The following is a 17981-nucleotide window of genomic DNA, read 5'->3' on the forward strand; positions in this document are numbered from 1 at the left end:
TGCTTATTCTTTTCAAACTGTCATATTTATAGGTAAGCTGAAATTCTAACAATTTCATTCAATGTGAAGGTGAAAGTGAACACTAATTTCCCAATGTGTATAGCAAGATACAAAAGATACAAATCAATATCACACTAAATATGAACATAATTTTAAAATTTATCTTACTCTTAAAAAGTATTTTTCAAAAAGCTATTTTTAAATGTCTTAATATGAAATCCAATGCATCGTATTAACATGAGTGGTTCTTCAAGGAATTTAAATTCTGACATAATACAAATATCTCCCACTGATTTCACAGGCATTTTCAAGTTGTATAATTTTATTTTAATCTTTTTTGACACAGTCTTGCTATGTAATTCAGGATGGCCTCAAACTCACAGTAACCTTTGTGCCTCAGCCCTACCCCCAAGTACTGAGTACAGCTACTCGCCACCGCACCCATAACATTCCATAGGACTGGAGGGAGAAAGGAAGAGAAGGAGCAAGAGACAAAAAGCTGTTTGCTGGGTAGTGAAGGAGGTGAGAAACTTTCCTAATAGTGAGCTCTCACCAAGGGCTTTAATAAGCATATCTGCAGGAATCCTCTGGCCACTAAGCAGCCTGTACTTTAAAGAATTTCCTCCAGCTGCTCTGAAGTCAGTGGTAAAAACCAAAGGAAGAAGTGAGTGGAGGAGAGGGCTGCAGAGTGGGCTGAGCCCTGCGCAACCTGGGTGTGTGGCTGGCATCGGGGAAGCAGAGGCGGGGGCCTGTCCTCTGCCTCTCGCCCCTCCGTCTCTCTTCCCGGCCTGTTTCCAGCCCAGGTTAAAGGAGATGATCATTTGGGAGGGGTAAAAAGTACCTCTCGGATGAAGGAAGTGTGTGGGAATTTGACAAATGTGTTCAGGAGCTGACTCAAAGACCACTGCTAGGGGGCAGTAGAAAAACTTCAGTCACCAAAAGTGCTCTTGTCCAGTCAATGATCTGTCAGCGGTGACACTTATCGTCATATCCAAGTCTAACGACTGCTGCTGCCTTCTGCTCGGAGGACATACAGACTGCCAGGGAGACTGAGCTGGTGTCTCCCTCACTCCGACAGTGCAGGAGCAACCTTCCGTCGCTAGGTGTGCTCCTAGCAGAAGCAGCTGTTGCACTGTAGAAGAGGACACCGCCACGGCTCCTACCTGGCCCAGCAGCCAGCTATGAGAACTGTCACCCTCCACACAAGGGCAAGGCAGAGCACAAGAATACCAGCCAGCTAACCGAAAAAGAGGGGATGTTTATTTGCACTAAATTTTTTTTGTGAATTTATAAATCATGTTATGATTTTTTTTAACATTATGATCACTTCATGCACTTAAGGAGTGATTTAATTCACAAATTTTTGACTCATAACTCCTCTAAAAGAACACTGAAAGATGTTTTGGATGATTTGGCTGGAGAACATAACAGGCTTTTTTCTCAGTAATTTCTAGCTCTTAGCTCCAATTCTTCATGGAAAAGTGAGCTAGCATGCACGCTGAGGTCCTTATCAATTCATTATGTTTCTGACTCAGAGTTGAAGCTAGGACACTGTAAAGTTCAATTTTATTGTGGTGGATTTCTCAAAAATTGGCTAAAAAAAGAAAACTGACAAAAGGAAGATAGCTTCCTTAATAAATAGGAACAACTGGCTCTCCACATGCAGAAGACTGAATCTAGATCTCTATCTCTTACCATGGACTAAAATAAAATCAAAATGGATTGGAAAACTAAATGTTCAAACAGAAACACTTAACCTTAATCTCTGCACAGAACAGCAGTTACACGGAAAATGTTACCGAGAACCAACAAATGGGATTATATTAAATAAAAAACCTTCTGCACAGAAAGAAACAACAGCCAAGTGAGAAGACAACCAACAGAATGAGGAAAAAAGTCCTTACCAGCTGTTCCTCACATACAAAACTAATATGTAGAACACATAAAGAACTCAAAAGAATAACAACCTCCAAAATAAAAGACCCAGTCAAAACACGGGAAAGTAAAATAAGGAGATATTTCACAGGAATACTACAAATAGCCAAGAAATACATAAACGTTCAACATTTCTGGCCATTAGAGAAAGGCAAATGAAAACAATACTGAGATTTCATCTTACTCCAGAAAGAATTGCCATCATCAAGAAATCAAATAACAACAAATGAGAAAGGCTACAGGAAAGAGGAACTCTTTCCATTGTTGGTGGAAATGTAAGCTAGCAAACCACTATGGAAATCATATGAACATTCCTTAAAATCTGGGATCAAAAATCCTATTTGATCCAGTTATTCCTCTTCTAGTATCTTTCCCAAATAAGTAAAAGACATCATATAACAGTAACACATGCCGCTCCACGTTTATAGCAGCACAATCATTAGCTAAACCTTGGAAGCAGCTTATATGTCCATCAAAAGATGAATGGGTGAATAAGGAAAATGTGGCATTTACACTCAATGGACTACTACTCTGCCATAAAGAAAGACAAGCTTGAGTGGGACAATGGAGGCACTTTGAGACCATAATGGTAAGTGAAGTAGACCAGGCACACAAACTTATATTACCATATGATTTCTCTTACATAAGAAACCCAAAATGTAAATAAAATAAAGGGTAGATAATAGGAAGAGGACAGATCCTTCTCAAAAGGCAAGAGGATCAAGAGATTAAGGGAGGGAGAGAGACAGGGAAGGGAAGGGAATGAAAAAGGAATTAAGATGTAGTTTGTAATCTACCAACTTCCCAAAAGGAATGCAAACATTAGGTGCTACAAACATGTATGAATAAAAATAAATAAATAAAAATGTGTATGTCCACAGAGAGAACTTACTTGGCCAGAGCCTCAATCTGCTCCTTAATATTGGTCATGGGCAGGATTGACTTGGTCACTTCATACACATATATGCAGAAGCCAGGGTCAGGGGGAGGGTACCATTCTTTCTCAGGGCCACCTTCTCCAGCCAGCTTTGGTGTTGCGAGGACCTCTTTCTCCTCTCTCATTTTCTCCTCTTCCCTTTTCCCTCTGCCTTTCCTTGAGAGTGAATAACAATCAAAATCACACCTTCTGCTAAACAAATAGGCAAATGCTAACGATACTCTAAGTAAATCTGAAGAGAATCACAGGAATACGGTATTTTACACTTCAATAATCATACTATTCATAATTTTGAAATATTCATTTTTAGAATTTATATTATACCAGAGAAACTAATTTTGCAAAGATTACTATGCTAGTAATTGACATTATAAATATTCTATATTGGGTATTTTCACCATTGCCTAACAAGGCATCTGCCAAATAAAGTCATAAAGTAAGTATTTATTGAATTGAAAACACTAATATGCCTTCTTAGAGAGTTTAAGATGCCATAAAAATATACAGTGAATGCTTAAATTTTAAAAAATTCTTATTGTAAGACACACTGCTATTAATCCCCAAAATATTCCCTTTGCGTTTGAACACATCTCCCCGTCACTCTTGTAACTTTTTGAAGCAGTTCTGGAAGTTTTCTTTCACAAGTGTCTTTACTACCTGTGATTTTAAACAATTACAGTGAGAGCCATCCCATGGAAAGGCGGGCTCCTAAAACACTGGCCTATCTTCGCCAACTTTATTCACCAGCTCTGGCACCATGTAACTTCTGGTTTTTCTTTAGACAAGATGCTGATGAAAAGAAAACATTTTTAATTGATTCAGGGCATCAAGACACCTCGGCAGTGCAACTATGGACACTCTTTTTTTTTTTTTTTTTCAGAACCGGGGATTGAACTCAGACCCTTGTGCTTGCCGGGGAAACACTTATTCCACTGAGCCATCTCCCTGGCCCCATTACGGATACTCATGAGAGAGACTTCCAGAACTGCTTCAGAAACTGGCAGGAATGATGAGATGAGTGTTTAATACTAGAGGGAGCACTTTCAGAAATATCAGTAGCAGTGTGTCTTTTACGGCAATAAAGTTTTAGAAACACGGTAATGTTGACTGTAATTTTTGATCATACTCCTTAGTTCCATATTATATCTTGCATCAGTTGCAACCTTCTAGAAGAAGAATCCAGAACACTATTTTTAAGAGAAATTACCCAAGACATGGAAAAGATAAAATAATGCATTTAATTTTCAAGTAATATAGGAGCAAAGACTCACCCAATATTTATTGAAAGACACATAAGTAGTAAAAATAAAAAAATACTATCTGTTACTAACTGTAAGTTCTGAATTTAAAGAATTACTAGTTAACATGTAGATTTTTGTTATAAAATGATAAAAATAATGCCTAGTCAATGGAAAACTATACCCAAAGTTTACAATTTATACATTATCTAGTTCTGTACCTTATTCAGTATTTTTTTTTTACAATGCCCTTAGTTATGCTGGATATAAATATCTTGTACCTCAACTCTCCTTTGAACCACTATTTACATCATACTGGTTCCCTCATCAATTAATGCACTGAACAAAAAGCAATGACATGGGTTCTAATTCCAAGAACATAGAATAAGCACAGTCTACTGTTGAGTGTTTCTTCCACTGAACACAGCCATAAAACCTAGACAGGAAGCAGGAGGTACATGTTTGTGGATCCTGAAAAGTAAAGAGTAGCAGGAAAAACAAGGAATACCAAAATGTGATCTATTACTGACATAATGGTGAGTTTATCCTTTTATTCTTTGCCCATGCTGAGCTAAAACCCACCCTGATAACTGGAAGTGAGCAGTAACACAGTCAGTCTTTGAGATGAAACACTTCTGATACACAGGAAGGAGACAGAAGTAAAGCCTCAGTTTTGTTTGTTCTTTTCTTATTCTTCCCCATGCTTGTGCACCCTGGCCCAAAAGGCATTCCGTGACAGTGGTGGAAGCATGATTCTATATGAGATGCAACTCCTTCATACTCAGCCCTCTGACTGTTTGCACATGTAGTTGCAGTATGGCAAAATGTAGATGAACAGAATAAATAAAGTTTCCTGGCTGGAGGACCAAAACAGAAGAAACCCATAAAGACAAGGGTGATCATGAAAGGAAAGGAGCTCAGACAGGCAACCCCATGACTTCCTACTGCTATCATGTGGCATATGCATAGCATATACTTTAACACTAAATAACATGTCCATAATCACTGAGAATTGAACCATGAGATGAGCTCTCACCCAATGCCCAAGCATGAAACTAGCTGGTGTGCATGCAAGACTGACTCAAACAGCAATGCAGGACCTTTCTACAAAGAAATGTCAATGACAACTACAGAAGACTAGCTGGAATTTAAAGCGTGAACTCAACTGTGTCAATTAAATACTAAAACACACACACACACACACACACACACACACACACACACACACACGAATATTCATAGAATGTAAATCAGACCCATAGAGAAGATTTACAGGGTATATAAGATTTTAATATTACAAACCTAAAATTACTCAGCATGCAAAGAACCAAGAAAATCTTAGAAAATCATGTGGGAAGTGATAATCAAAAGAAAACTTTCAAGAGACCCCAATAAATAAGGTCAAAGGGCCAGGAATATAGCTCAGTGGAACAGTACTTGCCTGGCAAGTGGAAGGTCCTGAGTTTGGTTCCAAGGACGAAGGAAGAAAGGTAGGAAGGAAGGAAGGAAGGAAGGAAGGAAGGAAGGAAGGAAGGAAGGAAGGAAGGAAGGAAAGAAGGGAAGGATAAATATTGTTGACTAGAGAGTCAGAAGTCCTCAAAAGAAATGGGAGATATAAAAATAGATTTTTTTGAAAAATATTATAACCATAATTTAAAAAATACAATTCCTTGAATGGGTTTCGCAACAGAATGGAAATAATAGTAGTCCCGAGGATAGAACAACAATAAGTATCTAATCTGAAAAATTAAAAAATAAATAACAGACCTTAGAGATCTGTTATACAAGAAAAAGTTTAAAAGTGGTGTCACCAAAATCCCATAAGAAGAAGAGAATGAACACATCAAAAGCAAAATCAAACCTCCCAAATTCTGGAGCATTCATATTTGCTCCACAGAAAATTATGTACTTAGGTATAAACATCATAAAATACATGGGAATTCACCAGGTCTTGAGTGCTTGTGTGAGATATGTGTTTAATACTAAGACATGTGGACAAAAGCATTCAAAGAAGACCTAGATTCATGAGATATACCTTGTACGTAGAATTGAACATATATCAAGGATTTCATTTCTCCTCAAATGACCATTAGCTTTAATGCAGTTCCTATGAGAATCCTAGAAGAGAATTTTCTAGAAGTAAAAAAAAAAATTACTCGAAGATTTACATAGAAAGGCACAGGCTGTGGAATGGCTAACTCAATCTTGGAGAAAAAAAATGAAGTAGGAAGAATCAGGTACCCTACTTGATGTAAAGACTCACTCTGTAGATACAAAAATTCACAGAGAGTGATAGTATTGGAAGGACAGACACACAGATGGATGTAACAGAATGGGGGATCTTGAAATGGATTTACACAAAGTTTACAACTGATTTTTGACAAAGGTACAAAAGCAATTGAATGAATGGATAGCTTTTTCAACAAATGGAAAGGGATCATCCAGATATGAAAGATACATGTAATGAAAAACTGTTCACTGTGGTAACAGACCCAAGAATCTACACATGTGATAAAATAGGGTAGAGCTAAATACACACACACGTAAAACTGTAGAACTTGAATAAAATCACTGAGTTGTATCAATGTCAATGTCACCGATGTTATTTTACTACAGTTTAAAAAATTTACAGTTAGGTACATGGGGATCTTTGTATTATTTCTTATAACAGTATGTGAATCTATAATTATCTCATTAAATTTTCAATTTAAAAATTCCTTAGCTATATTTGTGCTATTCTGGATTCTTTGTGTGGACTGATTTGTGTATCCCTTCACCAATACTGTGCTATCTTGGGTACTGGAGATAAAGTAAGAGCAATACTTTCAACTTTTTCTTTTTGAGTGCTCTTTTAGCTATAGGAGCAGTAGGCTGTACATACAGCCTACATATGTAGCGGGCTGGGCCATCTCAGCTTCTGTGTACACCGTGATGGGAAACTGTTTAACAGTGCATTTCTAATAATGTATCCTCGTTGTTGAACAATATGCCTGAATATGTTATAATCTAATAAAAAGTAAACAAATTCTCTTGGCTATTATAGCTTATTTATTTTTCCATAAGAGTTTGAAATCAGCTTGTCTTATCTGCAAAAAGATCCTGCGACGATTCTGATGGAACTGTATCAAGTCTATAGATCACTTAGGCGAAAAAGAAGACATTTTTACTATGCTGCACTTTGCTAATATTTGAACATGGCATGTCTCTTCATTTATTCAGTGTATCTTTTATTTATTTCATTTTTCCCTTTTTATTTTTATTAGTACACATTTGGAATCCGTAACGATTTCATTCATCATGGGGGGTTGATCCATGGTGATCTTAATTTTTTATGTCCCTTCCCCCCTTCATATCTTCATAAATGTTTTATAGTCTTCAATATACAAATCTTGTATATGCTTTCATTTTCATTTTTTGTTTCACACTTTATTCCTTAGAGCTAGTAAAATTATATCTCCAGTTGTTTGATGTTCAATTGTTCATTACTGGGGCACAGAAATATGGTTGATATTTGTATGCTGGCCTCGTATCTTGCGTGTTGCTAACCCCACCTAACGGCTTCTTTTTTTAAGATTTTTTCATGACCTTCTATCTAGACAAGCCATATTCCTTGCATCATGGAGGCAGCTTCCCCAGGAGACCCACCCCCATATACCACGCATCCACATATGCTTTACAGTCTTTCTTGAAATGATACACGTCTGTTGAATGTTATCAAATGAGTTACTTTTATTAATAAAATAATGTGGTTTCCCTTCTTCATACCACCAATATGGTAGACTCGATTATATTGATTGATTTTCAAATATAAGCCTCACATTCCTAGGAAAAATTCTCTTGCTCAAGTGCATTATTCTTTTTACATGTTGCCAAATTTGCTTGGCCAATATTTCATAAAGGATTTCTGAAGGCAATGTATTAATTATTGAAAATGTCCTACTAATCGGATTTGAAACTGTCTCACTGCTATTTGTTTCTCAATAAAATTATGTCTTTTTTTTTTTTTTTTTTTTTTTTTGCAGAGCCAGGGATTGAACTTTTTTTTTGCGCTTGCCAGGGAAGTGCTTATTCAACTGAGCTATCTCCCCATCCCCTTCAATAAAATTATTGAAAAAAAAAAAGGATTTCTGAAACTATGTTCAGGATGAATATTGATCTATAACTTACTTGTTCTGCCCTTCTCTGGTATTGACTTGGAGCAATCCTAGTCTCATAGCAGGAACTGAGAAACATCCTCTCTATTTTTCTGAACAAAACTGTGTACGAATGGTGTTAATTCTTTAAATGTTTGGTAAACATCTAGTGAAACTACCTGAGTGAAGAGATTTTGTTTAAATTATTTTTATGAATTAAATGTACCTCATTGATGCAGGATTATTTAGGTTTTCTACTTCACCCCTGGTGAGTTTTAGTAATATGTAGTTCATGATAAATTGGCCTACTGCATCTCAGTTGCTGAATTAAGGTGTTTATAGAATTTCTTTATTATCCTTTAGTGTGTGTAGGGTTTTTAGCAATAAATCTTTCTTTCATCTGATATTGACAATTTATGTTTTCTTTTATTAACTGTCTACTTTGATGTAGGTTTGCTGATATTATTGACCCTTTAAGAGTCAGTAATTTCTTAAAAACTAGTTTTTTTTTACTTTATTGATTTTGTTTTTATTTTTAATTTCATTAATTCCTTATCTTCATTATATCTTTCCTCTGCTTGTGTCAGGTTTATTTTCTTCTTTTTAGTTTGTTGAGGCGGGAGTTTAGATCATTGATTTGTGACCCTCTTTCTTTCCAATGCAATGCCATGTTCATGGGATACATTTTCGCTATAATTAGGATTTTGCATGTTCCCCAAAGCCTGAGTCTCCTGCCTATGGCACTGTAGGGCAGCAGAGCATTGAAAACACAGGGCTGGGTGGGAGGTCCTGGGCAGGATACTGGGTCCCACCCCCTGCTCTTTCTCCAAGTCACCATGAGGTGAACAGGCCTCCTGCCATGATGCACTGTGACAAATGTAAGTTCTGCAATAAACAAAGAGATGTCTTTTTGTGCATCTGCATCCATGAAAGGTGAAATTTCTGGAGATGTTGCTTCTTTCAGTGACTGTGACATACAAGGATGATTACTGATTGATCTCATCGAAATGTTTTGGTTATCTTGGAATTTCAACTACCACCGCAAATATGAAGCTCGATGTACACAATGACTAACCACAATAATATATGCTTATATATTTAACTTTTTGACCTATTTCTTTATGAATACAGTTTACTTGCTTGTAAATATCACACCTGTGTAATTGTCAGTACTGTATTTGCTTATACATGAATATATATATATATATTTGATATGGCTTATATCTAGATGTCCGCTGAAGCCTTATATGCTCATAGGTGACTGGATCATGGGTGTGTGATACTGGATAAGTCCACTGACAGGTTACAGCAAGGTGTGCTATGGGGAGGAGAAGCCTGGTGGGAAGAGGCAGGTCACTGTGGCCATGGTCCAGAAGAGTGTGTATGTATATTCCTCCTTCCCTGATGCCTTCCTGCTTCCTGCCACCATGCTGTGAGCTGTTGCTCCTCTGCCCTGCTGCCCCGCCTGAGAGCCAGCTGACTGTGAACTGAAACCTCTACAAAGCGGGAGCTAAGATAAACCTCTCCTCCTTTCATTTGTGGATGTTGGGTATTTTGTCCCAGCAATGGGAAAGTCACTGAGACAATAATTGCCCATTTTATTATGAAAAGTGGCCTATGAAATGTTCTGTGTATTTTTAAGTGTTTTACAAATAAATCCTCTAAAATCTAACTAAATGTCTTTAAACTTATTTTTCCATAATTATATTTTAGAGATTTTGGTCTTTTGGGATTTCCACACTTCAGATAATGACATTTGGGGTTATTCCTTTGGGGATAATGGGCCAAACTCAAGCAATTGGTACAGAAAGCTACCAAGTGATTATTGACAAGGTGCAAAGAAAATTCAAAGGAGAAAAGCTTGCCTTTCAGCAAATGATTAGACATCCATATAGAAACCAGAGGCTTCAATTTAAGCCTCCTATCTTTTGCAAAAATTAAATAAGCTATAATGTTAGATATAAATGTAAAATCTAAAAGCACCACATTTTTTAGATGAAAAAAATGGAAGAAATATTGATTTAGAGTTAGGTAAAGGGGCCGGTCAAATAGCTCAGCAGATTAAGGTGCCTGTAAGCATGCACAGGGGCCGGGGGTTCGATCCCCAGGCCTGCCATGCTGGCCCCAACCCACGGTGCACTGAGACGGCAATTGAGACTGAACGTGGTGGCGCATGCCTGTAATCTCAGCTCTTGGGAGGCTATAAACAGGCAGATCACCATGAGTAGTCCAATCTAGTAGTGAGACCCTGAGCACCCTGTAGACCTTTCCTTAAAAATACAAAAAGAAAAAAAAAATAGAGTTAGGTAAAGAGATTTTAGACATGACATCTAAAATCTATAAAGAATAATTGGATAAACTGTACTTCATAAAAACAAACCAATAAATACACCATGTTTGCTCTGAGAAAGATACAGTCAAGAGAACAAGAAGCCTAGACAAAGGGAATATTTACAAAGCACATATCTAGTAAGGCACTCATATCCAAATATGTAAGGAAGAGAACAAGCAACCCAATGTAAAAAGAGCGTAAAAGACCTGAATAGATGCCTCATGGAAGAAGATATAAGGATGTCAAATAAGCATGTGGAAAAAACATGTTCAACATTCATTAGTGATTAGAGAAATAAAAATTAAAATCAGGATGAGATATCACTGTTCACATATTAAAGTGGAAAACAAACAAACAAAATCCCCACAACCTTATACTGACAAAGCCAAGTGGTACAAGGCTGTGCGTGCCTGGAACTCTATTCTCATATACTGGTGAGAATGCAAAATACCATTGCTACCCTGGGAAAGTTTGGTAATCTATTACAAAGTTAAACAGATACTGGACATATAATGTATAAACCTCATTCCAGGTATTTTCCCCAGAATAATGAAAACTCATATTCATAAAAATATTGTTAATAAATGTTCACAGCAGCTCTATTTATATTTATCAAAGACTAAAGTCTGGTGTAATGGTGCACATGCGTAATCCCAGGATTTGGAAGGCTAAGGCAGTATTGCTGTGAGCTGGAGGCTAGCCTTGGTTACATAGTGAGTTCAAGGCCAACCGGAGTTACATAATTAGGCCCCCAAAAATTATATGCATTTATATATGTGAAATAACTCAAAGATCCTTCAATCAGTGAATAGATACACTATGGTATATCCATACGATGCAATACTTAAGCATAAACCACATAAAACAAACAAAACACTGTGGCAGAATCTCAAGTACAGCACACTGGGTGTAAAGTACCAGTCTCAAAGGTCTCAGACTACCTGATCCCATCCAAATGACATTCTCAAAAGGACTGAATGACAGGTTTGGGGAGAGATCTGAGAGTACCAGTGGTTAGGATTCTGGGGGTGATAGAATTTCTTTTGTATCCTGATAATGAATTATGTGGATCTCCATTTCTGTTAAGATTAACAGACTTGTAGACAAAAATCAACTTTATGGCATAATAACTTTAAAAGGGTAAAATAAACTTAGCTATGTATTCATTTTATGTTTTCATGAAAGTAACAATATTTTCACACAATTATAATAGTCCTGGGCACCAGGCTGGAGTGACTTGATGAGCTACAGTCCAGTTCTTTTTCTTTTTCTTTTCTTTTCTTTCTTTCTTTCTCCTTTTTTTTTTTTTTTTTTTTTTTTTTTTTTAGGGAAGGGTTTACAGGGTGTTCAGGGTCTCACTACTAAATAGGACTCATAGTGTTCCGCTTGATTACAGCCTTCCAAGAGCTAGGATTATAGGTGCACACCACCACGTCCAGTCTCAATTGACGTCTCAGTGTGCCCGGGGTCGGGGCCAGCACTGCAGGCCCAGGGACTGAATCCCTGGCCCCCGCATCTGCTGGCAGGTGCTTTTATCCACTATCTGGCCGGCCCTCAATAGTCCAGTTCTTGCCCTGCACCCGTCCTTCACAGAGCTCATCCCAAACAAACATTTTCCATATATAATCATAATTTGTTATAATACCTTTGGGTTAATACTCAATGTCTTATCTGTCCTTTCCTCTCATCAGTCATTTCCTGATCATGTTTCCTGAAGGACTCCCAGTGGTTCAGTCAGTACCGGGTGGACACACAGTGAAGACAGGCACCCCTCTGAAATTGGCAATAGGTCTAAGAATGAGTGAAAGGAGATCCTAGGTGCCCAGGATGCTGGCCATTTCTGTGGGCTCCAAGGCCTCCTAGCCCAGCTGTGTCGCATGAAGGAAGAAGTCTCCAGGGTAGGGATGCAGCTCAGTACAAAGAGCCCAGGTCAATGCCCAGTACAGGGGAGGAGGATGCAGAAAGCACAGATAGATTCACCTGCATTCTAAAATTGTAAGGAAGCTTGCTAAGTCAGGAGAGCTCAAGTCCTCTGATTATTCTGAGGCACCTCTGAAGAAGAAGCAGGAGCATTTCTCACAGAACACACTGCATGAAGAAGCAAGAGCTACCTGGCAGGTGTGACAGGGTGTCTTGCACACTTTCAGAGGGCAGTCTTACTGACGGATATAAAAGAGATAATTTATTGTGACTCTAGAACCACAAGTCTCTTGTTGTAAGTGGGTTTTTTTTCAGTGCATGGATTGAACTCAGGGTTTTGTGCATGCTAGGCAAGTGATCTTCCACCAAGCTACTTCCTCAGTCCAATCGCAGTACCTTTGAACATCTTTCTCATGAAGGTGGACAAGTTGTGTTTATAATGGCTTCTATAACTAAATAAATTTTACTTATAAATAAATGTGGAACAAACACTAGGAGATTACAAAACTAACTCTCATAGAGATAAATCCTCAGGAAAAACTTTAACTTTAAAGATTAACTTTAAGAGTGACAACAGTAGAACTTTCACCTTTCCTGCACAGGAGTTAGCAAAACTGCTCTAAGAAATAATGGCTGTACTGTGGGATCCCAAACTCTAAGGATATTTCCTATGTTCATAGGTAGGTGAACAGGAGGGCAAATACAGAGAATATTTATGTGGCTCCAAATTGTGTTTTGACATTTTCAAAGTTTAATCACTTGCTTCTTTTTGATACTATTGCCTAGTTAAATACATTTATTATTGGGGAAGGTGGATAGGAGGAATACAAGGTATGAACCCTGCCCATTCAGGGTTTTATCTAAAGCAAGAAAATAATCAGTACCAGACAGAATTCAATAAACTCCACATATATGATAAAGATAAGAAACTCAAGGAATTCAATGTTGAAAGAAATCTATTCCAGTTGGGAGTCCTATTCCACCTGATCTATCCCAGAAGCATGAGAAGAAAGTAGTGTTCCAAGAAGAGAGGGAGGGAGGAAAGGAGAGAGGGTGAGGAGGGGAGAGAGAGAGAGACAGAGAGGGGAGAGAGAGAGAGAGAGAGAGAGAGAGAGAGAGAGAGAGAGAGAGAGAGAGAGATTGCCCACTAGGGTGTAAAACTCTATTAGGGCACAGGTTTCTGTTCCCTGCTAATCTCCAACACTGGAATAATTCCAGGCTCACAGTGGACACAGAATATTTATTAAGTGAATGAAGAAATTAATTCAGGAGCAAAAAGGAAGCAAATATTTAAATATTATTAAGAGACAATACCTGTTACTGAAAGACTTTTTTTGGCTAATCAACATTTCGGAGAAGAAAAAAAATAAAACAGCTAAGGTATGGGTAGAAAGAGAGTTTTTAGGTAATTACACAAAAATAGAAATGTTTAGAGCTCATCAGCAAAGGAATCAGGATGTGTGAGTACCAGAGATGTCAGCGCATGTGTTGTAAATATCTAAGGGACTCCACAGAGGAGCAGACTGGAAGGAAGATACGCAATAAGAGTCAGAAAAACAATAAATCTTTAAGTGTGTGTTAAAAACTCATTTACATTAGCTTAGTATCATGAAAACTAGTCTGAATGCATAGAACAATACAGAGAGTTTAGACTGTACTAATAGGTCTAGTATACACTTATTATGAGAAAAATAGTCTTTATAAGGAAAAGCTTTAGGAGGACTATTAGACATGCTTATAGCTGAGGAATGACTGGGCAAGTGAATACGTAACAGGAAATAATTACCTCCTGTCTGTGTGTTTGCCATGAAGGCCAGTAGAACCCTCAAAAACAAAAGAATAAATCAATGAGCATCCTCTCTAAAACAATGAGAGCTCTTTGCCTAAGTTGACAGGTATTTTACCTCATGCAGTAAATGATAATATATTCATCAGGAAAAAGAGAGAACCCCACACTTTGACTTCCTCTTGTTTGCCTTAGACCACTTCATGCATAATTGATCTGGGATTTATTTCTCTTCTCTTCTGGTCCTTCCAAACATTCAGTCACTTTGCAGCTCTAGATGTCAAATTCTTTGTTAGTAAGTCTCATTCTTTTAGTTACAATGAAACATCTCAATGACATTCTCAAATCAAATATTTTGCTCTATTCCCAGGAGTCTAAAGCTCTCAAAGGAAAACAAGAAGCACTGGTCAACAGGACAACAAGATGAAGGCCATCAATCCTCCAGCAGACCAAGGGCAGAGAAGGGGAAAAGGATGAAACTGCAACCCACATGTATGGGGCCATGGCTCCAGGCCTAGGCACATGGCCACACATCATCCCGTTCACTCTCACCACAGCTCTGTGAGATGGGAGCCACCATTTCCATTTCATACTTAAGCAAAAGGGTCTGAATGCAAAGCCTACATGCTCTCCCTGACGCCCTCAAGCTTCCTTGATGTTGAGAGACATAGGGATGTATCTTTAGGCAAAGAGGGAGCTGCAAATATATGCAGAGATGAGTGGAGTCAGTGTGAAGCGGAAGTTATTATCCTCATTTGTTAGATTTATTCCCCCTGGGCAGACTGCAGCGAAGTCAAACATCTAGACCTTTCAAGAAGCATAAGTCAGGGCTGGTGAGATGGCTCAGTGGTCTAAAGCACCTACTTAGAACAAGCTTAGCAAAGCATAGGGACCGCGGTTCAATCCCCCAGCACCACATGCCAGCCAGCCCGCCCCCTGGTGGGCTGAGCTGGCCACACACACACACACACACACACACACAAATAAAATTAAAAAAAAAAAAAAAAAAAAAGAAGCATAAGTCAGTAATTGTTGAATATTTAATCAATAAATATTTCTCCACTGCTCCCAGTGTGCCTGGTACTATTCTAAGTTCTATGAACACAAGGATGAGGAAAGTGTGGTCCCGATATCAAGCACCCCTCATGAGCTTAAGCCCAGGTCTGGCAAGTGTGTGGGAGAGCTTCTGTGCTCCCCTGCACCCCCTGGGCCCCTCCGGACCCAGCCCAGGCCCCACCTGTGACTGAGAACTTCCGCTGTGCCTCAAGACCCAGCCCAAGCCCAGGTCTGGCTAGTGCGTGGAAGAGCTTCCACACTTCCCTTTTCCTGCTGGATCCCTCCGGACCCAGCCCAGGCCCACTTGTAAGTGAGTCCATCTGTCCTGCTCTCTGGACCCCTCCAGACACAGCCCACATCTGGCATACAGGCCTGAGGTGAAACCCTGCAGCTGCAATCCCTGCAGAGAGTAGGGGACAGAACCACCCAGCTAATCCAGGAGCAGAACACCTTGCCAGAGGGGCACAACAGATTCACCTCCAAGGGCTGCAGCAGGAAGAAGTTGAGCACAGCATCCAGACCCAAGCCAGGCACAACTGGACAAATTCAAACTTTGTAGATCTGCACCCAAATTTCAGTAGGTGCTAATGTTGTAACTGCACCAAAGCTCTACACCAAAGGTCAGAGGCCAGTGCTATACAAAATGACAAAAAGAAGGAGCAAAATGCAATCTCAGTACCCGAGCCCACCCAGAACAAGTGCAGAAGACACTAGCACAGAAGAAACTGGGAATCACACAGCTGAAATGTTTAAACTGATAGCATCTGAAGTAAAGAAACAACTGCAGAAAGGTATAGAGGAACTCAGATCAGAAATAACCTCTGAAATAAAAAAAGAAATCTCTGAATTAATAGTGTTGGAAGTAAAGAATCAAAACATACAGAGGAAATCAGATCAGAAATAATCTCTGAAGTAAAAAAAGAAAGGATAACTATAATGAAAGAATAATAAAGAATAATAACTGCTTCTCAAGAAGACACTGATAAAAAATAGAGACTAGAAAAATGATGGATCCTTCAATGAGCAATATAGGAAAAAAATAGATAGCATGAAGCGAGTCAAAGAGACATAGAGGAACTTAAAATCTCAATCACAAGCTTGAAAAATCATTTGAGTGAAAGTGGATAGAGTTTCAGATCTTGAAGATGCCGTCGCAGCTAGTGGAAAGGTAAGAAAAGATCTCTTAAAAGCAGCCCCTCATGTCGCAATAAAGCCCCATAAGTAAGTCTACACTAGTCAGGGCAGGTTCTACGGGAGAGAGAATCAATTCATAAGGAGTTTCAGTTATGTAGATGAGATCTAATGTTCTGCATGACGACATGATAATAATACTGTACTGTGCTAACGTTTTCTGAAACTTAAGGTGTTCTTGACGCTGAACAAAAACCCAAAACGGTAACTGTAAGGTGATGGCCATGTTTGTCAGCTTGATTTTGGTGAGTGACTGACTCACAATGTCTATCCAAACATCATTTGGTGCCCTATAAATATACATCATTTTTTTAACTGCTCAACAGTACATTGATAAAGGTAGAAAATAAAGATTAAAGAATCCAAATTCACAAAGGAATGGGTAAGAAGTGAAATTTTAAGCTGTTTGGGAAAAGCTTAGAAAATGCAAATTGTATTGTTTTATTTATAAAAGGAAAGGCTTATTTTTCTTCATCTTTCTGATAACTTGTTTTCCATATGACCAGCACTGATTGAAAGGCATATGTAACTGCAAACACTGTGTGTGTGTGTGTGTGCGTGCATGCATGTGTGTGTGTGTGTGTGTGTGTGTGTGTGTAAATATTTGAATAAAAAGAGGAGTTTGCACCCATGCAAGGAAGGGAAAGCTATTCTGGGGATGGGGATGAGGTCAGCATTAGGCTTTATTTGGAAGATAATATGGAACCACTGTTTTAGGCACAATAATACTAAAACCAACAAAACCGTGGAAAACCCTGTAGCCTTAAGTCATTTCAAAGGCTCTTAGTACCTGAACTCTGAAGCTATTTCAAATTCTCTTAGTCACTTGTTCTAAATTCAACCCAATTCAACTGAGTTTAAAAACCACCAATTTTAGAGGAATAGATGACACCTCTGACGTGTGAGTCACAACAGTAACAGCAGATGAAGTTGGCTTGCACAGGCATAACCAGCACTGCCTAAACTTCAGTCCCCTTTCTTTGTGCCTCTGCCCATAACCATCTACCAAACCCAGTCTAGGAGGGGTGTGTTTGAGAGTTTGAAACTTGTCCTCCTGTCTACATGCTTGAACACCTCTGGTGGAAGAGGACTATCCCTTGTAAAACCTGGTCATTTCCATCATTGGTGTTACTCAGTACCTGGCAAAAAAGGCTGGATTCAGCAACAGCACAAGCAGATTTTCATCTCAAGGTGGGGGCTCTGGAGTGGGGTGATCATAAATGGATTTATGGAAAGTTATGCAAGAAGGCAGGAAGTATAGGAGACTTCCAAGCATGTACAAGGCCTTGGGTTTGTTCTTAACACTGCAAGGAAAGGGGGGCAGGAAGTCTTACAATGAGGAGGTTGCATGAATGAATTCTAATATAAACACTTGAGCTGGGGAAGTAACAATGGAAACACAGGAAGAAATCAATCTAAGAGATATTTAAGACTCTTGTGGCTGGTGAGATGG

General features: G+C 38.7%; 1 protein-coding gene across 1 annotated transcript in view; it reads right to left on the bottom strand.

Moving 5' to 3' along the window:
• The window catches only part of LOC101584944 (armadillo repeat-containing protein 3-like), a 92191-nt gene that overhangs the window by 5607 nt on the left and 68603 nt on the right, over window positions 1-17981 (bottom strand). The window contains exon 14 of the mRNA XM_023708719.1: window positions 2828-3028. Coding sequence (XP_023564487.1) covers window positions 2828-3028 — 201 coding nt within the window. The remainder of the gene's footprint in view (window positions 1-2827; window positions 3029-17981) is intronic.

The sequence above is a fragment of the Octodon degus genome, unplaced genomic scaffold (genome assembly GCF_000260255.1).
Source record: "Octodon degus isolate 3935 unplaced genomic scaffold, OctDeg1.0 scaffold00492, whole genome shotgun sequence".
Taxonomy (NCBI): Eukaryota; Metazoa; Chordata; class Mammalia; order Rodentia; family Octodontidae; genus Octodon; species Octodon degus.